The sequence below is a fragment of the Schistocerca cancellata genome, chromosome 4 (genome assembly GCF_023864275.1).
Source record: "Schistocerca cancellata isolate TAMUIC-IGC-003103 chromosome 4, iqSchCanc2.1, whole genome shotgun sequence".
NCBI lineage: Eukaryota > Metazoa > Arthropoda > Insecta > Orthoptera > Acrididae > Schistocerca > Schistocerca cancellata.
Genome location: NC_064629.1, coordinates 693249630 through 693275777, shown reverse-complemented (window position 1 = coordinate 693275777; position 26148 = coordinate 693249630). Strand labels below are relative to the sequence as shown.

The following is a 26148-nucleotide window of genomic DNA, read 5'->3' as shown; positions in this document are numbered from 1 at the left end:
CATAAAGAGGGCTATGCGTGAAGCGTTCAATGAATTCGAAAGTAAAATTCAATGTACCGACTTGACAGAAAATCCTAGGAAGTTCTGATCTTACGTTAAATCAGTAAGTGGATGAAAATAGCATATCCACACACTCTGAGATGATAATGGCATTGAAACAGAGGATGACACGTGTAAAGGTGAAATACTAAACACCTTTTTCCAAAGCTGTTTCACAGAGGAAAACTGCACTGCAGATTCTTCTCTAAATCCTCACATGAACAAAAAAATGGCTGACATCGAAATAAGTGTCCAAGGAATAGAAAAGCAACTGAAATCACTCAACAGAGGAAAGTCCACTGGACCTGATGGGATACCAATTCAACTCTACACAGAGTATGCGAAACAACTTGCCCCCCTTCTAACAGCCGTGTATGGCAAGTCTCTAGAGGAACAGAAGGTTCCAAATGATTGGAAAAGAGCACAAGTAGTTCCAGTTTTCAAGAAGGGTCATGGAGCAGATGCGCAAAACTATAGGCCTATATCTCTGACATCGATATGTTGTAGAATTTTAGAACATGTTTTTTGCTCGTGTATCATGTCATTTCTGGAAACCCACAATCTACTATGTAGGAATCAACATGGATTCCGGAAAACCCAACTCGCTTTATTTGTTCATAAGATCCAAAAAATATTAGATACAGGTTCCCAGGTAGATGCCATTTTCTTCAACTTCTGGAAGGCATTTGATACAGTTCTGCACTGTCGCCTGATAAACAAAGTAAGAGCCTACGGAATATCAGACCAGTTGTGTGGCTGGATTGAAGAGGTTTTAGCAAACAGAACACAGCACGTTGTTCTCGATGGAGAGACGTCTACAGACGTTAAAGTAACCTCTGGCATGCCACAGGGGAGTGTCATGGGACCACTGCTTTTCACACTATACATAAATGACCTAGTAGATAGTGTCGGAAATTCCATACTGCTTTTCGCGGATGATGCTGTAGTATACAGAGAAGTTGCAGCATTAGAAAACTGCAGCGAAATGCAGGAAGATCTGCAGTGGATAGGCAGCTGGTGCAGGGAGCGGCAACTGACCCTTAACATAGACAAATGTAATGTATTGCGAACACATAGGAAGAAGGATCATTTATTGTATGATTATATGATAGCGGAGCAAACACTGGTAGCAGTTACTTCTGTATAATATCTGGGAGTATGTGTACGGAACGATTTGAAGTGGAATAATCATATAAAATGAATTGTTGGTAAGGCGGGTGCCAAGTTGAGATTCATTGGGAGAGTCCTTAGAAAATGTAGCCCGTCAACAAAGGAGGTGGCTCATCAGTGTGGGATCCATACCAGGTCAGGTTGACAGAGGAGATAGAGAAGATCCAAAGAAGAGCGGCACGTTTCATCACAGGGTTATTTGGTAAGCGTGATAGCGTTACGGCGATGTTTAGCAAACTCAACAAGTGGTAGACTCTGCAAGAGAGGTGCTCTGCATTGCGGTGTAGCTTGCTGTCCAGGTTTTGAGAGGATGCGCTTCTGGATGAAGTATCGAATATATTGCTTCCCCCTTCTTATACTTCCCAAGGAGATCACGAATGTAAAATTAGAGAGATTCGAGTGCGCACAGAGGCTTTCCAGCAGCCGTTCTTCCCGCGAACCATAGGCGACTGGAACAGGAAAGGAAGGTAATGACAGTAGCATGTAAAGTGCCCTCCGTTACACACCGTTGGGTGGCTTGTGGAGTATAAATGTAGATGTAGATCATGCTGCCGCCAAGTTTGTCCCATGGCTCATGAGTCAAGACCAGAAAGACTTTTGCCTTGCAATCTGTGAAGAACTTTTGAATTGCACAAATGAAAACAAGATGCTCCTTAAGAGAATCTTAACTGGTGATGAGACGTGGGTCTACGGTTATGATGTAAAGACCACAGTCCAATCTTCACAATGGGCCGGGAAAGGTTCTCCAAGACCAAAAAGCTCATCAGGTCAAGTCGAATGTCAAAGCTATGCTGATAGTTTTATTTGACTTTGAAGGATTAGTTCATCATAAATTCGTGGCACAGGGACAAACTGTTCATCAATGCTATTGTCGGGATACGTTTCAACACATGCGAGAAAATGAGAGAAGGAAACGACCTGAAATGTGGTGGACAATTCGTGGCCCTTGCATCATGGTAGCACACCCACACATTCATCCCCGTTGGTACGTGATTATTTCACAAAATAAAGAAATCACTGTGCTGCTTCATCCTCTGTACTCTCCACACCTGGCCCCTGCAGACTTTTTTTTTTTTTTTTTTTTGCAACAATAGATGAGATAAAAGAAAATCGCGCGATCCAGCAAGAGACATACCAAGGCTGCTTCCGGAAGTGGAGATGGCATTTGGAGTGGTGTATTAGTTGTGGATGAGAGTATTTCAGAGGAGACCAAGCACAATAAGTAAAGAGTAAGTGTAGAAAAATTTTGTGGATGAAGTTCTGGAATTTTTTGAATAGATCTCATGATAAGTAAGTTACCCTTTTTCTGTGCTTTCCGAGGCATACTTTCCATTCTCTTCCCGTGTCTTAACATTTTGCATGTTATTGTGGTACAGTATTACATTACTGTAGTATCTTCTTGTTAACTGTAAAGTTGGCAACACCTGCTAGCAGAGCATTTGTTGTGTACAGAGGTTTCTGTATCTTCCAAAGCTTACATGCATTCATACATTTGGCTCAGTTTGGCATTTTGCTGCTGCTTTTCATGTTTTTTTGTGCCCTCTGGCCCACTATATCAGTTTCCCCTCGTTCTGCACATGCACTGCTGCACATTCTTCATAGCAGGGGTCTCCTTATTCAGTCTATGTTGTGCTAGTGGTGCTGGCGCCTGTACCTGAGAGCACATACCACATATGTCTCGTAAGGTTGGGGGTCCTTTTCAGTGTTTTATAATGACAATTCCTATTCAAAATTTTTTCTATACGGGTATGTCTTTCTTTAGTTCCAGTGGCTATTTTATTTATGATGGTTTTTCTATAGGGTTATGTCTTTCTTTAGTTCCACTGGTTATTTTATTCATGATGGTTACATACTTTATGACTCCAGTTTTGTGCAAGAAGATAGGGGACTTATATTATTTAACCTTGTGGAGATTTTAAGGACATATGTCTTAAACAGGGATACCCCACTTCCTAATCTACATTATATTAATTTGGTAGTTCCTCTTTTGGGATAGTTCTACTAATGATTTTTGTATCTTCTTTAGGTTAACAATTGGGGACCTGAAGATGTGACCATCATCTCATGAAACTAGTTCTGATTAATAAATCATTCTGATGCAGCTGTTGCAGTTTTCATCATCTGAAATATAAAGGTTTCTTTTAATACATCGTTAACTCAACCAATGGCACATTATTATGAAAATACATGTCTCTATATAATCAACATTGTTACTGTATGTTGAAATCTATGTCAAGGCCAAGTTTAATCTATCACCAAAGTTTTCAGATGTTAAATCATTAATTGTAAATTATAAAATGTAGAGAATCACAAATGTACATTTACAACTTTAATTACTGTCGATTTCTAAAGGCAGGATATTTATAGCCATGAAGTGGCAGTGCTGGAACAGTATTTGTGACAAACTCTGTGATTGTCTTTGTTGTATTTTAATAAACAGTTAAAAATTAAAGTTTATGGTGTGGATAATGTTCTCCAGTAATTGGTGTGCTACAAATTGTCCTCATACTATGTGAAACCAATGTCAGGAAAGTTAAAATGCAAAAGTTATCATCTCACTGAGATGTACCAGCAACACTAGAAGCTGAAGATCTACAAGATGAGTATTGAAATTATGCTCATGACTACAGTTGGCAGATTTCACCCTGACAGTGCAATTTCGTATGGATCCCACATGAATACACAATATTCTAAGATACGTCAAATAAGTGTTTTGTAGGCCATTTCCTTTATACACTAATGGCATTTCCCCAGAGATGTATCAGAGAACCAATGCCTCCAGGCCATCACAATCTGCCCCAGCCAAACTCTCATACATCGAGCACCATTCCCATTCTACACTCGGACAGCACACTCACTGATACTACATGCACTGTGCGTATGTCTGGTCATGCCTCACCAGGTGACATTGCTAGCACCTGGACTGTTCATATTGATAGCAGGTTGGTGGTCATAATGTTCTGGATGATCAGTGTACCTGCAACACACTTCTCTGAACCACTTTTGGAGGTACTACTACATCTGTCAATCAGTAAAACCAAGATCATATGCTGGGACCTCAATACCAATAATTCCTCAATCCAGGTGCAAATTCTGTTTGATACCCCATATGACCAAACCTTTTTAACAACCACTGGAATGATACTAAGTCAAATTCTTTTTGGAAGTTAAGAAATACTACATTTACCTGATTGCCTTGATCCATAACTTTCAAGATATCTTGCATGATACAGGTATCACATGACTGGTGTCTTTGTGGTTGGTATGGAAGAGGTCATTCTGTTCAAGATATGAAGTTTGAGTTCAAAATATGTTCTAAGTTCTACAACCGACAGGTATTGATGATACTGGATGGTAGTTTTGTGGATCTCTTCTGACACTTTATCGCACTTTCTCGTATACAGGTTTTATCTGTGCTTTAACTCAGCTGAAAATTCTCTAAAATCTGCAGCTCTGGGGCCTTGTGAAATTTTTATTATTACAGGTGTTTCTCAGTGTCACTGACACTATTATCTATATCACTCACCTTTGCAGTGTTGCAAGGATTAAACTATGGAAGTACTCCTGTACTTGTAAAGGAACATTTGAAATGGGAGTTACACATTTCTGATTTTGCTTTTCTACCCAAAATGTCGGCTCCCGTGTTATCACTGTCTATCAGTGCACAAAGTTTCATGTCACTGACAGACTTTACATATGACCAGAATTTATTTGGGCTATGTGAGACCTTTTAAGATTCTGGTATTCTGGTATATAATGCTCTATGCAACAGTCACTACTTCTTCTAAAGTTTTTTTTTACACAGCCTGTATACCATGTAGGGTCCCTTCCACCATGAACAGTGCTACGAAGTACATATCTATCCAATCATTGGTCAAGCATTCTTATAAACTTCAGTGACAGCCTCTACAAGCACCTGCCTAGAGCTTAATGTTTAAAGTTCCACCTTGACATATGACACCACCATCTCTTTATCTAGTATACAGCATGTTTGTAGTTTTCAGAGAAGACATTTAGTATTGTTTTTCAGGGTTTCTTGTCACACCCACTACTGATAAAACTAACTATCCCAATTGAATGTTGTGCAACTAATGTCTCCTCCAGTGATGACATTATGATTGGCCAACATAACACATTAGTAACCTGAGGTTCTATTTAAAGTTCTTGGCAGAATATGGAGCTGAGCCTTCTGAGTGATAGAAGGGCCCAATTATTATTCTATGTCTACCATTGATTCTGGGTCGCACACAAAAACAAAAGACCTCACATGCAGAATGGAAATTTATCTCTGAACATCTGAATCCTTGTCTACAGTGACACCTCCCAAATTTTCCATTAGCCTATCCTTTAGATATACACTCAGATTTAGGACAAAAATCTCACTATCATCAATTCTGAATTCTAGTCAGCTTTCTGTACCTAGTATTATGTTAGCTTGTCATCAATTCTGAATTCTAGTTAGCTTTATATGCCTATTATGATGTTAGTATGCTGCTTTTTAGGATTGCTTTGAACACTGGCACATGTTTTGGCAAATGATCATTACACTCTGATCAAAAGTACTTGGCGATTGAAAGATTGCAATGGCAGTGTTGTGGTGGGGAGTAGAGGGGGACAGTGTTGCTAGCCTGTAGCCAGCCACACTTCACAAGGCACCATCCAAAACAAGCAACACAGTGAGCATGAAGAACTATGGCTGGATAGCATCTGACCCCTACCACTCAACTTGCTGAACCATCAATCAAAAAGCAATTTCAATTGAGTATATGATTTTAATAGTCATCTGCAGGGAGTACTTCTTTCGGTCTTTCACGAATACTTCATGGTATCGTACAGCTATAATTATCTTGACTGTATGGAGACTTGCCTAATCTAAAAAGTCCTTTTTGTGAACTCTGTACACAGTAAGCTAACTGAGGAGCAGTATCTGATGCACAGTGCACCACTGACCCATTTATGTTCTCAACTGTAAGATAAGTCAAGATAGTTGTAGAGTAACTTGTCAAGAAACCCCCAAAGCCAGTTGTTCAAGCCTTCTATTTGACTCAGAACCAGGTCACCATGACCAGTTCCAGTGAAAATGCTGCAGATTGTGAACTTTGCTGTAATTCCATGAGCAAGGCTAGAATTCCCCACAGCAGGTGCATGTTGTTGGAATAATCAAAGTATGACCTCGGAGCTCAGACAACAGCAATTAACTGGTTCTAACATACACCACTATCTGCAGATGTTTGTACCCTGTTCCCTCAATGGTTGCTATAACAGACTCTTTGGCATATTGAGAGAGAACCCCAACCATATAAACTGATTGCACAAAGCGAGCCTTCCCATCTCTTAGTGTAATTTCTCTGTGGAATACCATTATTCACTGTATGTTTGAACTGATTAGGATTAACAAATCATTATCCTTTTGAACTTTCCTCCCCCTGACACTGGACATAGCAGGATTACCAACAGATGAAGTATGCAGACTGGCTCAGTTACAGTTTCAGTGGATGACATAACCTCAAACTTGTTGGTAACGGTTATGAGTGTAGTAACCTTTTTCCTCTGGTCCCTGCTTCCTTTCTGTATTGGGTGCCTAGACCTAAAACTGACACCTCACTGACAGTCGAGCCCACAAATAGAAATAGCACGCTTATTTGATGGAGAGGAGACAGTATCTACGGGAGAGTATGATACCTAAGTACTTTTGGTATCTCTGGAACATTATTTTGGTAGTTCACCCAACATACCGACTCACAGCTGCCTCCAATTGCTTGACAGCAGTCGGTATGACTCCCAGCTGCTTACAAACAGAAAGAAACTCTTCTTAACTTCAGGATCTATTATGTTATTAGCGCTTGAAGATTCCCTATAAGGACTGAGCTACAATCTCCAAGAAAGTGGTTTACATAACAACAAGAGAAAAACCTGGGATAAAATTTACTGGTTCCCTAAAGCTAACTTGGTGTTTTAAAATACTGTTTTGTCGAGGTTTAACAACTTTAGTACCTAATTTAAAAATATTAGTAATTTACAACAATGCAGACAATACACAATGAAATTAGAATTATATATTAATACCTTCAGCTGCTGACAGGTATTGATATATATTGATGGGGACAGGTGAAAATTTATGTCCCGACCGGGACTCGAACCCGGGATCTCCTGCTTACATGGCAGACGCTCTATCCATCTGAGCCACTAAGGGCACAGAGGATAGTGCAACTACAGGGACTATCTCGCGCATGCCTCCCGCGAGACCTACATTCTCACCTTATATGTCCACACACTACATTCGTAGTGTCCCTACCCAACACACTCATTACTCGTGGAAGACATTCTTACCAAGTCCCGTAAGAGTTCGGGTGATATGTGTGCATCCGCACAGAAGGAGGAGGTCATGGCCGGTATTGCCAGAACTATATACTTATACGGATATGGTGCCTGTTCTTTTGGACATGTCCGAAAGAACAGACACCATTGATGACCTGCAGCAATCTAGAACGAAATTAAAATTACATATTAATACCTTCAGCTGCTGATGGGTGTTTATATATATCAACGGGGACAGGTGAAAATGTGTGCCCCAACTGGGACTCGAACCCAGGATTTCCTGCTTACATGGCAGATACTCTATCCATCTGAGTCACCGAGGGCACAGAGGATAGTGCAACTGCAGGGACTATCTCGCACGTGCCTCCGGCGGGACATGTCCGAAAGAACAGACACCATATCCATATAAGTATAATACACTATGATGCTGAATGAGGAAACTAAATGTAACATGATATGACAACTATAATATGTGCGAAAGACAATATTAAGCTACAGTAGCCAACTTAACAAATTGAAATACTTAAGTACCTAACCTGCAATTAAGAGTACTGATTTTCCACAATTTGACATTCCTTCCAAAATTTTTGAAATTCATAACTGTAGCTCACAACCACTGATTTACTACAAAATATGTTACGCACAACACAATGGGTAGGCTGCCATATTTTATTTAACATAAATTTTTCCATCATTTTCAGAAGCTTGTGAGCACTGTAAATCACTACCTTTTTCAAATTTCTTGTGTAAATCTGTCAAGAAGCAAAAACTCAACAAAACAAAATTCAAGACAAAAAGTTAGCTTCTGGGCATCAGTAAATTTTATTCCAGATGTTTCCCTTAAAGCACAAACCACTTTCTTGGACATTGTAGCTTCAGTTCTGGAAGGGAGCTTTAAATCCTTCTAGCTTAACAGACACTGAAATTCAAATAGAATCAGTGTGGTTAATTTACAATTATTTCTTTACTATATATATATATATATATATATAGCAACCTCCACTTAGATTTACTGCTGTTCTTATCATAAAATAACCCACATAGAATTTAAATGTGGTATACTGCAATGTGTTTACAACGTGCACTGATTGGGCCTCTTCCCAATGCAGAAATCCACAGTACAGAAGATTACACACTTCACAGAGATGGGTCATTGACATTCTGTCCGATCTCTGTGACCAAGAGGAGGATCAGTTTGGAAATAAGTGTGGTTCCACCCACTACAGCTTATTGCCACTGTTTTCAGGCATCATATGAAGATGGTTTTCAACACTTACTTAATAATCACACAGGAACAGCACATTGCACTGATTAGATGATTATTTAACTGCTGTCCTGCTTGCTTGTTTTTCTGGATCCCAACATGACCTGTTACCCAGCAAACTTATGTAACCGCCTGCAGTTTTAACCGATTTAAGGAGCCATGAATCATCTGAATATTTTTTTCTGTTGAGTAAATCTGATTGGCTGGAGGGTACTGCAAGAAGATGTTTAGTGCCTTCAGAGATCTTGTGTTCAACCTGGATAGCTTGGAACTGAATACAAACTCCAGAAATTATGTTGAACCTATAAAAATGAAATCCATGGGTATTCTCATTTGCAGATCAGATGAATAGAATAAGAGTAGTTAAATTTCTCTGTTTCCGCCATTCCCCAAACTTCCAAATGGTCAACTCCAATGGATGGTGGTTGTTGTATTGTTTTAAGAGGAACAGAAAGCAGCAAAACTGTCTACAAGTAACAAGCACTACATTGTATTATATTTCTTGCTATGGCATTTGAGATTGCCTTGTGTAAATTAGCAGTAACTTTTGCTGACAAAATTACTCAATTTTTAATTTGTAAATAAATGAAAGCAGCCTATGTTATCACCATTAACTAAAGCTGTCCAAACCTTAGTGAATTCTGCATCTATCTTTTGGGGTCATGATTGTGCAGGCAACCCCTCTAACTTAGCTGTTGCAGTTAGTCACCATAGAGAACATACATTTATAATGTTAAGAGTTTTCATTTCTGTTAGTTACTGGTCAAAATGAAATTGCACTGCTTAGGTTAATTACTTCAGCACCATTTTAGTTGCTCCACAGTGTATATGACTGTGACTGTGGTAAACTACAGAGTGATAACTTGGATAACTCAGATATTGTGAGCAACAAGATGGATGTCACTCTGACTTACATCACACAGGCAATGTGTGTATTCTGCCTGCGATGATTCCAATGGAATATTACATGGCAAGCAATGGTTGTTGCACATGGTGAACCAAATGTGAATACAAACAATTTCTGTAGAGAGTTTAGAATCAATTCACAGTGTTTGTTATGGTATCAACGTGAGACTCTGTGATATCAGAAACACAAAAACAATAAGAGATCATGACAGTAAAATGTTTTGCAGGCATATTTAACTTTCTCGATCAATCACTAGCTGAATCCAGGGAGAGGATGGGTTGGGGGGGATAAGGGGGGGGGGGGGGGGGGGGGGGGAAGAAGATAAGGAGGAGATGGAAGCACTCATGATGGCATTAGATGACAACAAAGCAACAGAACATATGGTTATGAGCAACTGACAACCGAGTTTGGTTATCCAACTGAGATACATCACAATATTTCACAGCACACAAAGCAGACAACAAAATCAGTTAAATGGCATGCAGCATAATAACAGGAAGTAAATTTATATAGTGAATGTGTGAACAGTGTTATTAAAAGGGCAATAAAATGGAGTAAGATAGCAGAGAAATTTTGTAAAGAGAAAGAACAGGGAATACGTCAAAGCAATTATGAAATCCTTGTATTGTCAAATGCAGGAAAACAGCAATTCACAATGCCTTTACAAAAGTTGATAAGGCAAGGAACTCATTTACAAGAAACAATGTTAAAGGCATGTGTCATGGAGAGGTAGACAAGGGACAACAAAGTCAACTAGTTCAGGAATCAATATGTGAAGATGGGTGTCAATGTATAATGAAATATGTTAGATACAGAAGCAAAAGCAGCACACTAGAACACCAAAATAAGTTCCAGAAACACATGAGAAAATATAGAAAAGGCAGGAATGACCAGCTCAAGCGCCCAAAAAGAGAGAGGTAATGCAATAAATACTCAAAAGATCAGAGGAGGAGCAAAGCAAAAGCAGAAGTGCTTAACTCTGTTTTCAAATGTTCATTTACAAAGGAAAATCCAGTAGTATCAGCCCAGTTTAATTCTTTTAACATTGAAATGATGAACAAAATAGATGTTAGTGTAAGTGGTATTGAGAAGTAGCTGAAATAATTAAAACGGAACAAAGCCCCCAGACCTGATGGAATTCATACCAGATTCTTTATCCAATTTGCAGATGAGTTAGCCCCTCTATTAAGTATAATCCATTGGAGCTCCCTCAAGCAGAAAACTGCACCCAGTTGTTGGAAGAAAGCACAGGTCACACATGTCTACAAGAAAGGTAGTAGAAGTGGTCCATAAAACTACTGTCCAATATCGTTTATATTCATTTGTTGCAGAATCTTAGAAATAATTCTGAGCAGAAACATAATGAGGTATCTCAAACAGAATGACCTCCTCCATGCCAACCAGCATGCATTTCGGAAACATAGGTCATGTGAAATCCAACTTGCACTTTTCTCACAGGACATACTGAAGGCTGTGAATAAAGCCAGTCAAGTAGATGCAGTATTTCTCAATTTCTGAAAAGCATTTGACTCAGTGTCACACACCTATGTTACTTAACAAAATAACTGTCATATGGGGTGTCAGACAAAATGTGAGACTGAATTGAGGATTTCTTGGTGTGGAGGACACAGCATTTTATCTTGGATGGAGAGTTACCAACAGATGTAGAAGTAACTTCAGGTATATCCCAGGGAAGTGTGTTGTGTCCCTTGCTGTTCATGTCATATATTTATGATCTAGTGGACAATATTAACAGTAACCTCAGGCTTTTTGCAGATGATGCAGTACCTGGATAGGATTTCAAAGTGGTGAAATGACTGGCAACTTGTTTTAAATGTTCAAAAACATACAACTGTGCACTTCACAAAATGAAAAAAAACATATCCTATGAATATATAATACTAGTGAGTAAATCTGTAAACTCGTACAAATACTTCACTTTAGCATTTAGTACAGACATGAAAGTGGAATGATCGCATAGGTTCAGTCGTGAATAAAGCAGATATCTGACTTCGGTTCACTGGTATAATATTAGGGATATGCATCACTCTACAAAGGAGATCGCTTACAGATCACTTGTGCAACCTATCCTTGAATATTGCTAAAATGAGGACTAGCAAGGGATATTGAACATACATAGAGAAGGGCAGCACAAATGGTCACAGGTTTGTTTGACCCATGGAAAAGGGTCACTGAGACATTGAAAGAACTGAACTGTCACTCTAGTGGGGAGAGGGAGGGGAGAGAGGGAGATGGGGGAGAGAGAGGGAGGGGAGGGGAGGGAGGGAGGGAGGGAGGGAGGGAGAGAGAGAGAGAGAGAGAGAGAGAGAGAGAGAGAGAGAGAGAGAGAGAGTCTAGTGACAAAGTTTCAAGAACTGGTTTTAAATGATGACTCTAGGAATATACTACAACCTACATATCACTCCCATAAGGATCATGACAATAAGGCTATATTAATTACATCATGCACAGAGGCATTTAAACACTTCTTTTTCCCGGACACCATGTGTGAACAGAATGGGAAAAAGTCCTAATAAGTAGTACAGTGGGACATATCCTCTGTCATGTATTTCACAATGTTTTACAGAGTATAGATGTAGATGTAAGTGAGGAGGAGCAAACTAAAATATTGAAAGAGATAATAGAGTTCAGAATAGAAACAGAAGAAACAAGATCAATGGAATGTTCTGAAACAAGACACAATAATTAACAGGCAGTCATCTAAGCAAAGAGTAAAAGAGACACAACAAATTTACATTTCTGAAAGCTAAAAACTGATAAAACAAATGAATTAATTTGTTGAACAGGTACCTGCATTGATAAATTATATTATAATAATGTGCATGTGGAGAGGGCTGGGAGCAGGGTTGTACTGATACCTATCTGAAAGGGTTATAATGGAAATAAATAGTAGGAATTTTGCATAACTTTGTGACTGCTGTTTCTGTGAATTGAATGTTAAGGGGAAGGTACCAGTCACTTGAGCTGTTTCTCAGGCTCCACATGCTTGCTGTGTCTCCTGTTCTGCAGGCACAAGCAGCAGAGCCTTGCCAGGCAACACGGACTGCACAGGGTGGAAGGTCCAGTTGAGGAAGTTGAGAGGGTAGGGGAGGAGGAGGAGAGCCCAATACACAGTGACTTTTGCATGAACCATTCTGCCACTATAAAAATATTGCTATGAACATAAAGAAAAGCTACATGTACTGCTGTTGAAAAATTTAAGGCAACCATCAGTAATAATTATGGACAATGTCTCCTACCATTTAACAATTCTTGTTAAGGTACCTACAGTAGCGTCAGAAAACAAGGCATTATCAACTGGCTACAACAAAAAAATATACTTGTACCAGATGATGGCATGGCTCAGAATAAGCCACCTTTGCCTCTACATGTTGTTGAAGAACTGGCAACAAAATTCGGCCATAGGGTCCTCAGACAAACACCCTATCAACAGAACTCAGTTGTGTTTATAACTGATAATGAGAGTGCATGCCATTTAACTAGTACAGCTACATGTGCGGTCAGTACAGAAACATGGCCCCACATTTACAGACTGAGCCACAATATTAGAAAATTGCTGCTGTTATTAGTGTATACTCAGAGGAAGATTGTTTACTATTGAGTTTGCTAAGGCACCTCAATGCGTAACTAATAGCCCAGTCAATGAAGACCAAGAAGGTCGAATGGGGAAAAATGTCCATGTAGTTCCAAATTTTTGTGCAGTGGTAGTGGGGAGTGTCATGGTCAACATACTAAAAAATGCTAAGCAGTAGATGGTGAGCACGGGGCGGGATGGGTGCTGGGGTGTTTAAAGGTAACTTTTCGTGTTTTTCTTGAACATATCAAAAGCTGTGGCTCCTAGTGAAAATGTTTCCCAATACAAAATTAAACTGCATTAAATTTCCTACAAAAAAGGTCCTCACCATTTTTCCCATATGACTAATAGTTTCCATGTTGCATGGTACACAAAAACCACAGATTATTAAAAATATAGTCTTCTAATGGTAAAAAAACTGATGAGAGTTGGTAAATGAAGTGGGTTAAGAACAAATATTAAATGTGTTTTCCACATGTAAGTGTAGGAGAACCATATAAAGAGATTGTGTTCTGAGGGTGTAATAGGGTGGAAAGGCTGGGGTGGAAGTTAGAAGCAGGAGTGAAGATCGGTTGCCCGATTGTGGCCATGCACTGCCATCCTTCACAGGTCTGCAAACTGAACAGCCCACTTCATCACAAAAAGCAACTACAGGGTGTTTCACTAGCCTTCCACAGCTCGCCTCATGAATTACTGGCGATACAGTGTGCAGATATTCCCAGGGGTGTTCATTTTCCACAAAATGCATTAACATTACATGAAATACAGATACGAATTACTAATAATACTAATGCAAGAAATGCATAAGGACAGACTCTACATAAATCTCTGCACATTGTTCTATGCTGCTAGAGGGTAAATTGATTGTTAGTCATCCTGTATGATTATATAGTGGAGTTATTTTCAGTTTATTAATGAGTACTTATGTGCAGTTCTTAATTGAGCATTTTTGTAAAATATGTTCCTACAAACAATGACACAAAAGTGCTTAATTTGTAAGTGTGATGTTGTCAGTGGCCTATGTGGTGTTGATGGGAAATGGATTGGGTTGGTACATATAGCATCTTGCTGCTGTCCATCACTGACAGCATGTTGTAAGACCATGTAACTGTGTTGTAGTCACTTGGTGGTGAATTAATGAATGACCAGAAAGTTACAATACTTCTCTTATCATTAATTGTACTACTTGTAGATGGCATAAATCTCTTCAGTTCAGGAACTGATGGCACCTGTAAAGTGGGCTGCACTGAGTGGAGCCACTTACCACACCTCCACAACATCTTGCAAGAAGGGTGTCAATTTGTCTGATGGAATAGGACTGATCATGCTCAAATCTAGACCAATAATCTACTGTACTGCTTAGCTCCAATCTTGAGAAGGAGCTGTCCGTAATCATACAGCAAATATAGAGGGGGATCCTCCTCTGGCAGTGTACATTTCCCCTCTAGTAGTGTACAACACTGTGCACAGATGTATGCACATTATGTCCTTTCCATTGTCTTTCATTAGTTTTATTAGTAATTCACACACACACACACACACATATATATATATATATATATATATATATATATATATATATATATATATATATGGTTAGGTTAGAATAAACACCCTTGGGCATATCTGCACACTGTGTCACTGGTGATTCATGAGGCAAGCTGCAGAAGGCTCAGTATAACTTCGTGGAACATCCTGTAGTTGCTTTTTGTCAAGTAGTGGGCTCTGCAGTTCGCAAACCTAAAAAGGATGGCAGTACATGACCACAATGCAGCAACCTACCTTCTCTCATGCTTCTAGCCTGTAACCCCGCCTTTCCACCCTGTTACACCCCCAGAACACTGTCCCTTAACACGGTTTTCCTACACATTAATATTTGTTCTTAACCCACTTCATTTAACAACACACATCCATTTTTTACCATTATAAACTATTTTTAATAGTCTGTAATTTTTATGTCCAATCCTATGTGGAAACTATTAGTCGTAGAGAGAAAATGAAGGGGACCTTTTTTGTAGGAAATTTAATGCAGTTTAAGTTTTTATTCAGAAAATAATTTTTGCAAGACAATGCAGTTTTCAAGATATCGAAGAAAAATATAAAAAGTGACCTTTAAATGCCCCATATCCTACACACACACACACACACACACACACACACACACACACTCTCTCTCTCTCTCTCTCTGTGTGTCTCTCTCTCTCTCTCTCTCTCTCTCTCTCTCTCTCTCTCTACTGGTCCAGATATTTAGGATGTTTTTTATCACACTCCCCCCTATCACTGTACAAAAATTTGCTGTACTTTTTCCTTCACTGACTGACCTATAATATAATGCTGCAACTTTTATTTTTGCTACATTTGCTGAAGCAATGTTGCAGGAGGTCACCACTGGAGGTGGAAAATCATATCGATCCACTGAGACACTATTCAAGTAAAAATTAGCAGGGTGAACATGGGCTTTGTATGAGGACTGTGAAACTGTTACACTATAATCCTAAATTAGCAATGACTAAGTGTTTCTATAAATTAAATCAGAACAGCAAAGTGCTAAGTAGGAAGTGTTCCAGTGCAGCACATTTTTCATTTCCAGAGTTCTACAATGCAATGTACCGTACCTTATGTGCCAACAGAAGTTGTTATACCACAGTGTTTCTCTTCTACTGAACAATTTTAACAAGAATCTGCCTTCCTTCAAACATGCGAGATTGTGTTGATAGTTCCAACCACTGAAAATCTTTTACCAGTTTTCTTTTTGCAATTATTCCTTTCAGCTGAGCATACAAAATTAGAAGCTTAAAGCAACACATTTCAAAGCAAAGGTACATGGATGACAAGAGCTCAGAATGCATATTTGTGTCATTAAATGTGGGATGAAAAGACCAGACACACACTATGCTCTGAGCTGTTAAAATGTAAGACTACTCAGCACCCAAAAAGCATGTATTTTTAGCATATGGAGGAAACACCAAAAGTTTAGCACACTATTGAAATGATTACTGGGAACACTTGTGAAAATTAACAGCACATTTTGCTGTATATGCTCATCAATAACTTTTAATTTATATAGCCTAAAAAAATGAGAGTAGTAAAATGTGTTTGTGTAGCTGACCAAAGTTGCATAAAAATTACCAAATCATTCATTAGAACTCTAAATTCTGAAGGCAGTCTAACTGAGCTGCCACTTGACCATAGTGAACGTAGGCTAGGCATGTTACAAATGTTGGTTTGTTGAATGTGTGAGCTTACTTTTCTCCATTTTCTGAAATTCAACAGAAACTTCCTAGGAGATCATCTAGAGAAAAACAATGTACTGAAGAAATACAACATTTGGGTCGATTCCTTGATGAAAATCTAGTTAAGTAGTACAATGTGTGACTACAAGTACCTCATCAGCTAACTAATTTTTATTGCTTGTAATGGTATGAGAGAGTTTTTAACAGCACAATTTTAATTCTATGCGCCTGAAATAGTGATTGAAAAACTTACCTACTACGTCTTCGATAGCATCTTCTTGCTGGCTTTGCTCTTCCTCACCAGAATCACTGGTCTGCAATCTCTCCCAGATATATGCTATCCTGTAGTAGAAACATTGATAAAACAATAGACACATAGTTACTAGACAGTATTAGTAAATAACTTGTTATAAATCACACTCTTTTTAACAATGACTCTTGAAAGATTTGAAAATACTTGCTTAGCCAGAACTGACAATGAATTTGAAGATCGGCATGACATGCAATCTGCCAGAAGTCTTTCCACATTATACACAATACTGTAACTTATGAAAAAATTGCAAAAATATCCAGGAGTATCAGTATGTAAGTCATATGCATTAAATAATGGATTGGTCTGTGAGTAAGAAGGTGAATATTTTAGCTAAGTTTTTAAAACAGCATTGTACTCCTGGAATTGTTTAACTGAGGTGAGAGGTTGTGGAGCCACTGAGCAGAGGCAAGGGATAAGTGGCAAGATGTGAGATTCAAGTATAGTGAGTGGTTGCTTTTACTCATTCTATTGTTTGCATTTCATCAAGAGTGCCCATTACCATTTTTGTATCTTAAATTGACAGCTCAGACAATCTCGTCAGCCATCACATTCACCAAAACACAGAAACACTGAGAGAACGTGCTTTTCATGGAATATCACTGTGGACTATAAAAAACAAGAGAACATGAAAAGGCATAAGGGGCACAAGAAGCTGAACTCACAATCAGATGAAAATAGCAGCACAATACACACAACAGTTCATAGTCTGTTTGTAATCCGGGCAACGTGTACACAAAACACCGTAACTCACAACACATGAAGAAGACAATTGTCAAAATACTGTGCAGAAACAGAAACACAAACTCAGCTGGACACCCAGAAGTACACCATTAATCAAGCACACAAATAAAACCTTAAGGAGCATGAGGATAGCTTTGCTTTACATGATACACCTGAAAGTTGCTATTCACCTTTGAAATAATGGCACATTTTTCCACTAAGCTTGGATTTCAGATAGGTTGTTTTATTCTGACAACTATTTATACATTCACCAAACATAAAATACAACCAAGTGATGTGGCACAGTCGTTACAGCACAGGAGTCACATAAGAGAGTATCAGAATTCAAATCTCCACATGAGCATCCACCTTCAGATTTTTTGAGGTTTCCTTAAATCACTTATAGCAAATGCAGAGACAATTCATATCAAAATTTCATTCTTCATTTTGGAATACGAAGGTATATAAACCAAAACTTTACCTCTATGGTGATGGCAACAATGAAAAGTCAATGCTGATAGAGAAAGTTGTAAGTCACCAACAAAATGTACATATGTCATATTCTTCAGAATATGGACTTTGTGGTTAAAAGAAGAACATTCACAAAGTGATATTGCTTCAACAATTTGATTGACATGGTGGCAAAACTCATATACTTTCAAACATATTGTTGCAGGGCAGCCCATGACAGTGAATGTAAAAAACTGTACTGGTTTAAATGTCTGTCTTTTTGGGCCTTATATATTCATTTATAATGAATTTGTTATTAGTGATGAAGGTTTAATATACAGTTACAAACTGTACATGCTAAATCTCATATTATTTACTGGAAGAACTGTTTTACACATATGCCACGATTCTTATCCATGGTTTTCTAGATGTCATTTTTTTTCTAACACAAATGAAATGAAAGTAAGAAAGAGTATGAGAATTAACTTAAGCGTTCAATGCCACTTCATCTCTGAACCAAAATCTCATGTTTCAATCTAACCCAGGCCTCTGACTACACTTCAAACAGTATGTTACTACATCTAAGATTTTGTATTCATGTTCTTTGGCTTCACCAACTCTCAAATAAACTGGTACCTTCCTACCTAACCTTGGAGCTACAATACAGATAAGCAAAACATACATTTAAAAAGAAACACATACTCAAAAGATATTTTGTCACTGTTCTGGTCTCTTTCTTATTGTGCACATACGATACCACACACAACAACATCATCATGATACAAGGCGAAGCTGACATCTGGTATCAGTTAACTGGGTTGACCAGTATTTGTAGTACATCGCTTGACTAGTTTCAGTAGTATTTTATAGAAAGTATATATACATACAAATATATGTTCAATAAATAATTGACTTTCAGAGGTAGAAAGGCATGTTCTGAACCTTGAAAATGAAGTTTACTTATCTTTAGGATTAAAATACACACACAACAGCATTCAAACGTGGAGTAAACTAACAGATGGATAAAGTGGTATTGCATTTTAAGCTTGTAAAGTACAGCCTGAAGAGTTAAATAAATAACTAAGATTTTGCACATTTTAAAATAGCTTTTTCTGTAGGAATAACTGTCAACATTACAGACACAGAAATCAAGATTGTCACACATCAAGCACATTCCTGTTCACTGCTACCCTGCTCTACAAAGTTGGAGGCTGTTCTATAGTGAAGCAAAAAGTTTACACTTTATTAAAAACGGAAATACGGAAGCATCCGATCCCACCCGTCTGCTTTGACCCATGACGTCACAAATATAGCGGAAACAAAAACAAACACACACACTTTCCACAAGAAGCCTAATGACACTAACGGGACAAGTGCGGGAAATGGGGTGTTTTGGGTGGGGGGCAAACTAAATATAAACAAATTTAGACGCCTTGCGTAGCTACAACGTGTAAGTGAAGACAGCCATGCATGAATACCCACCCACCTCCCCAGGGGTCGTAACCCCTGCAACCCATAGAAGATAAAGATGCTTCAGTAGCCGATTAGCGTTTTTTGTCTTTTTTAAAAAAAAATCTCACGGGATAGAACGAACAGATCAGAAAGATAAATATAATAAACTAAAACAGAAATTCGAGGAAACAGATAATTAAAATAAGTAATAAGTGTTTTTAAATTTAAAAAAAAATCTCACGAGATAGAACGAACAGATCAGAAAAGTAAATAAAATAAGATAAAACAGAACTGGAGACAGCCACACTCAAACCAAACTCCGCGCCGTCATGACGTCACACACGACAACACCCGTACGTCACGGGTCAAAGCAGACGCGTGGGATCGGACGCTTCTGTCGACCCTTAAAAACAGTAGGAATAACTAAGAGTTCAAACCATATGTCTCTTAGTATTTGGTTAAACAATTGGGAACATTTATAAGCCTCCATCAACATCAACAGTATCAACTAATTTTATTCCAATTGCAAAATAACTGTGATATTTACAAATATACCATTATAAGAGAGTATATCATTACCACACCCAACCCAAAAAACTTTAACTTATGATGCAGTGCAATTCAGAGTTGAAAACGTAGTACTGCTACATATTTAAGTCAAATGGGTAACAAATATGGTTAATAATAGATTAAAGTTACTTTTTCCTTAGTAACTCATCTTATATCAATCACAAGCTCTTTAAAAGAAGTAAATAACCATATCATACATCATGGGTAAATGACCAACATGTAGATGTAACCACCTCTCATGAAAAGCTGTATGACAACTAACACATTCCACACAATAATGCAGGTCATGAATGTAATACATGTAACATGAAATTAACCAACAATAATTCTGGTAACTGAATTTGAATAAAATGTTGAACTGACAGGAGTATAAGTAAACTCAACTTTGAACCTCAAATATTACTTCAGTAGAAGTTATAATTAATATCAGTGTTTTACACTGTGCTAAATGCAAACAGCAGCATATTAAAAAATAAACATAGCTAACTCAGGCAAAGAAGATAGCATACTAGACATTGTGGAGGGAGAAAAAGTAGGGGGAAAAAACTGACAGCCAGGTTTCTAGCGTAACATGTTGAGACAAGAGTTATTAAGCCTACAGGTTTCTGAAACAACAAAAAGTATTTGTGGCAAAGTTTAAAAGAGAAAAAGGACAAATGGAGGGAGAGAAATGTAAAAGAAAATGAAAACTACTCATTTAATAACACCAAACTCAAGTTTTTGAAGACGTATCCTTATGTAAATAAACATCAGAAGACCACACAGTACTACCAATATGCTTGTGATGTTCCCAAATTATTAGTGCTCAAGCAATAATAATACGAATCATCTGGGGAAAAAATGGTATGACACACAAACATAAAGGGATTTTAATTCTTTTACGAACTTCTAGGGATGATGAAGATCAGTAAATGTATCAATTTGAAGTAAGATACCATGGTCCGGAAACGATCAAGTCGAAAGTTATAAGTGAAAATCGTTTTGATACCTATGGCAGTCGAATAGATTTACCAGTACTGATGTTGCTAAGACTGTATGCAGTGTACTCAACTTTCAGATGTAATACTATAGACAATACAAGAAAAAAGTCTAGTAAACATGGGCTCTACAATGTATACCTTAAGAGCTATGGACACTACTTCAGCTTCACTTCTGTGAAAATTGATAAAGTTACCATTCTAAATCATCTCTGAAAGTCTGTGTCATCATCACAGAAATTTGTATATTTCTTTCTTTCATATGACCAGTTAAAAATTGCAATAGTGAAAGTTTAGATGTTGTAGATTACATTTTGAGTTCTCTTCTGACACATACATTAGGCAGATTAAGGATCTTGCAATAAAACAGGTATAATAACTCAAATCTTTTCAAGTGATGTTTATTCACAGTAGCTCAACACAAACACTTTATCACACTGAAAAATGGAATGTCATTCTGGGAACCTACTGTGATGCACACACACAGTGACCTGACATTTATAAAACAAGAACTGGTCTTAGTAATATCTACTGATCACTGCAACAACTTCAACGATCTGTTATCCTCAGATTTGTAATAAGGGGAAACCTACTTACATATATCACAACAAACCTCTGATACTCCTTAGGAAACCACCAACCAAATTTTCGCTTTTCGACATAACTTAGGCATCAGGCTATGTTACATATCAGTATTACACTACAATTACGATTCCGTATTCATATTCGATGGCTTCGCCAACTCACGATCAAATTTACACTTTTCATCCTAACCTGTGACTAATGCTACGTTACAGATTAGTCTGTCACCATAATCCATATCCAAAAACTAATACTGGTGCAAATGAATTTTGACAGTATTGTATTCTTTTCTTGTTTGCGTGCATATGATGACACGTGCTACTACAACAACATCATCATCACGTCACAGGACGAAGCAGATGCCCAGTATCGGTAAGTTTAGTTAAACCAGTTTTTTCCTCTCAAAGAAATCAGCCTTCTAGCTTGAAAAACTTTCTTCCAATTCCAAGTCTTTCAAATACATGGCTACCTGCATGGGGAGAGAGGGGGAGAGGGAGGGGAGGGGGAGAGAGAGAGAGAGAGAGAGAGAGAGAGAGAGAGCGAGAGAGAGAGAGTTCTTTTCCTATGTTTGGTGAAATTACATCAACAACTGATTCTGTGCCGCCGCCCCCCCCCCCCCCTGTTGGCCTCCGACAATGTGTACTAATTTGAAAAATATGTAAAAATCTGCCAACCGGTTGCATAGATTTTCTATATAGGTACCTTGACCAGATTTCATCACCTCTAAGGGTGACTTCATCAGAAGGTAAGGTAATTACATGAAGAACATATCGTCAAAGACTCCTCACACGACACCAGTGTTAGTTATGTTTCAATGTTTGACTTTTTGAAGAACATTATGTCATATTTTAATGTATGACTTGAGCAACTCACCTCTTAAATCACTGTACATTTTTGACGATATGTTCTTCATGTAATTACCTTACCTTCTGATGAAGTCTCCTTAGAGGTAACGAAACCTGGTCAAGGTATATAGAAAATCTATGCAACCGGTTGGCAGATTTTTACATATTTTTCAAATTTGTGTATACGGTTGCTGCAAATGTCAGCCATGTTCAACTGCGTACTAACACGAAGAAAGGAAGCTGTACCTGTTCTGAACTCCGCATACAGATAACACTGATGCTGTTGCACTGCACTACAATATTTGTGGGCTATTCTACAGTCAAAATTTTGAAAAGTTATGGTAAAATGTCTACTATAGTTAAGTTTCCTTTCGTTGCATAAGGGTGGGTGTGTGTGTGTGTGTGTGTGTGTGTGTGTGTGTGTGTCACAGACTGGAAAGATTTTGAGCGTGAGTAAATGAATGGCGTACATGTAACGATTTGAAACCAGCACAATGAATATCACATGATTTTGACGCACAGAAATTCTGTATAAATTATTCTATAATACAACTGCATTACGAAACATTCTTCACATATGAAAAACGTCTTAAGAGTTGCAATGTAATACAAACGTGTCTTCAGCTAACGAAAATTGTATTTCACGTTACAAAGGCATTAGTAGACGTACAGTAAACAATTCATCGTGAATAAACGTAGACAACAGCAAACCACTTCACTCACCACTTGGAAACTGTCGTTATTAAGTGGAAAAACAGAACTAATAACGGTACGGCAACAATGATCAACGCCAACAACACTTCATTTCCCAGTCCTACAATCCACACGTCGTTCATAAACTCACTTATACCAGAAAACGGCATGGTTATATCAGCCACCCTATTGCACATAAATCCATTTAACACATATGTAAGCACTCTGTATGCGCAAACAAACAATCTACCACTACCCGCACTTCCCACATGTCACCCTCCTAGCCGTGTTTACGATTAACAAGTTAACAACTGACAGGTGTGTCCAAAGACAATCAGTGTGCAGTGAATTCAAAGAGTAGGAACAGCCCACAGTGGCTTCCCGTGGAGACGGCTGGCGAAACGTCATGAGGAATACTGCAAGCGACGTGGAGGTTCTTACCTCCATGACAAGCGAGAACACTATACGTACATTGTTAATGAAAGCAAATTGCCAAATTCATGCGTTGAAATAAATAAAATTTAGTTGTTTATTAGCTACCTTCTCTCTGGTCGTTTTATACTACTATGAACAAAATAAGAAACCAGTGCGCTATTTCTGAATTCAAAAATGCTCCACATAAAACTGCGGATGTCGATTACCATCGAATTCGGAAAGATAAGACAAGTATAGCGCAAAAGCCTCTCACGATGTATAAAAACTGATCCTGTTAATGTGAATGATGCAAGGATTTGCCGAAATCGTTTCCGTCCCGAAGAATATGAACGGGACTTAAAAAAACTGAGCTTTTGGGGTTTCCTTTGAAAAGATAATTAAATGGTGAATTTTTGCCACCACAATAAATGCCAAATTAGTATGGAGATGGATCTGAGGTTGACGCAAGCACCAGCAAGAACAACGTTCAGATAATTACCAAATATCCATCCTCTTTAGAAACACTTTTCTATGTATTACTGTTTTATTACTGGAATTATTCGCACATTATTTTTATAGAGTTTACAAACGTTTCATTTATACATCGACATTAATACTATACGAAAACAGATATGCTATTGTAAATAAATAACACAAGCAAGAGATCAACGATACGAGAAAAGTACACTGTCTGCTTTAGAAGCTTTGTCTTCAACGAAAATTAAATCAGATCAGTCGATCAACACAGAGGTAGTTCTCGATCTAGACGTTACTGCTGAACACGAAACAGACAGGCTAAAAACTGAGATACTGCTGCTGAGGAGATAAAACTACGTTTGAAATGAAGTAACAAGGTCTTGCAAGCCAGTTATTCCATGAGTGTTGTGTAAGTAAATAGATATGATTCTTCTAGATGTACAGTCGTGCTCAAAAGTATCCGAACGACCTGAATTGAATTTCGCCTGATTCGCATGCAACCCACATAACGCAGCTGTCTAGCAGCTCCTCTAATCGTTCCTCAGGACAGTCGTTTGACTATTGAAAATGGTTCCAACAAGTCACCACCTGAAAACACTGCTCTGTATTGCAATAACTCAAAATGTAACGTTATACCACGACACTATAAATATCAGGGAACGCCTTATCACAGATAAGATTGTCCTTGAGGCTTGTAAGCTCACATTTATTACAATAAATGGCATACCTGAAATGTCACCACTCTCATTATTACGTCAGATAGGTAATGCACGTAGTAAGTTCGTCGTATTCATGATTTCCTCTTCAAAGTAACATACCGTACTTATTATTTAACACAAAATGACATAAAAAATTTAAGTTATCCACGAGCAGCTAGTTGAGAATATGTATGACCTTCAAATGACACGACGAACCGTCTCGTTCTGCATATGGATTCAAACCCAGGTCATGAAGACTAAGCAAAGATTTCGCAACTGACGGAAACTAACAGTCACTCCTGACTAGGCATACAGAGAGTAATGTACCTCGATTTTAGAGAGTATCAGTTAGCAAATATCAACTACGGCCTGGAATAAGTATGCATCTGATTCGCATTTCAGTAACTAGGTTTAGGGACTGGAGCGTAATTACTCATAATTCTCAGAACTGACTGCAAACTAAGCATCACAAATCAGTAACTTTCACAGTTGTTTCTATATTTCTTTCACGAGTGTACACAAAACCAAGAAATTCATCCACGGACGTTTTCTTGTCTCACTGATAGTCGAGCACAACAAACAAATAAAAATAAAAAAGAATGTGTATATGTGTGAGATAGAGAATATATATATACAAAAATAAAGAATGAGAGAGAGTGTAAAAAATTGTTGCAAATAAATTGAATCATGGTATGTAAAGAAATCTTTCATTAAAATGACATGTTCCACATCATTACGAAATGTCGTATTCATGATACATGGAACAAGTATTAATCTAATCTAATCATATTGCTGACTAGCCTTGAAGAGTAATGAATTTTCGCCAATATCAGAACCAAATCAAAACTTTAAAATAAAAGACAACAGTTTTTGTAATAAACCGGGACTCCTATCATGACCCTTTCGTCCCTGTGAGCTAACCACAAGTGATGTCTGATATACCTCCACTCAGAATTAATAAAGTGTGCATGCATTTAAAGATGAAGCGCATGATGTGAAGATCTGTGATGGAGTTGCGAACCCAACATGTAATCTGATTGTTAACAATGTAAAATCTAATGTTACGTATCGGTTATTCTTACCACCTGCTAGGTGTCTGAATCTAAAATAAGGATACAAATTATTGTGCCTGAGCGACAATCGAAACGTACACCTACCGTCCTTCTTTATCATCCACGAATATAGCTTAACTATCAATTGCTTACTCACCAGTAGTCAAATGTGTACGTGTTTGACCAGAAATAACGACACCTATTGCGATTGTTGACAACACATGAACAGGCATTAAAAATGCACCTTCATTTTCCACTAGGAGGCCGGTTTGCACGTGATAGAGCTTGAAATGAAATTATGAGTATTTTTGTACTGGATCAGGATTCGTACCCACATACTTAGCTTTGGAGGAGACCTAGTGAAGATTGCAGGCTTGAA

The 26148-nt window shown here is 38.1% G+C and overlaps 1 protein-coding gene across 1 annotated transcript in view; it reads right to left on the bottom strand.

Moving 5' to 3' along the window:
* The window catches only part of LOC126183587 (E3 ubiquitin-protein ligase RNF170-like), a 112361-nt gene extending 88902 nt beyond the window's left edge, over positions 1 to 23459 (bottom strand). The window contains exons 1-2 of the mRNA XM_049925685.1: positions 23159 to 23459; positions 16780 to 16868 (exon numbers count right to left, since the gene is read on the bottom strand). Of these exons, the coding sequence (XP_049781642.1) occupies positions 16780 to 16868; positions 23159 to 23325 (256 nt within the window). The 5' untranslated portion in view covers positions 23326 to 23459. The remainder of the gene's footprint in view (positions 1 to 16779; positions 16869 to 23158) is intronic.
* Positions 23460 to 26148: the final 2689 nt, after the last annotated feature.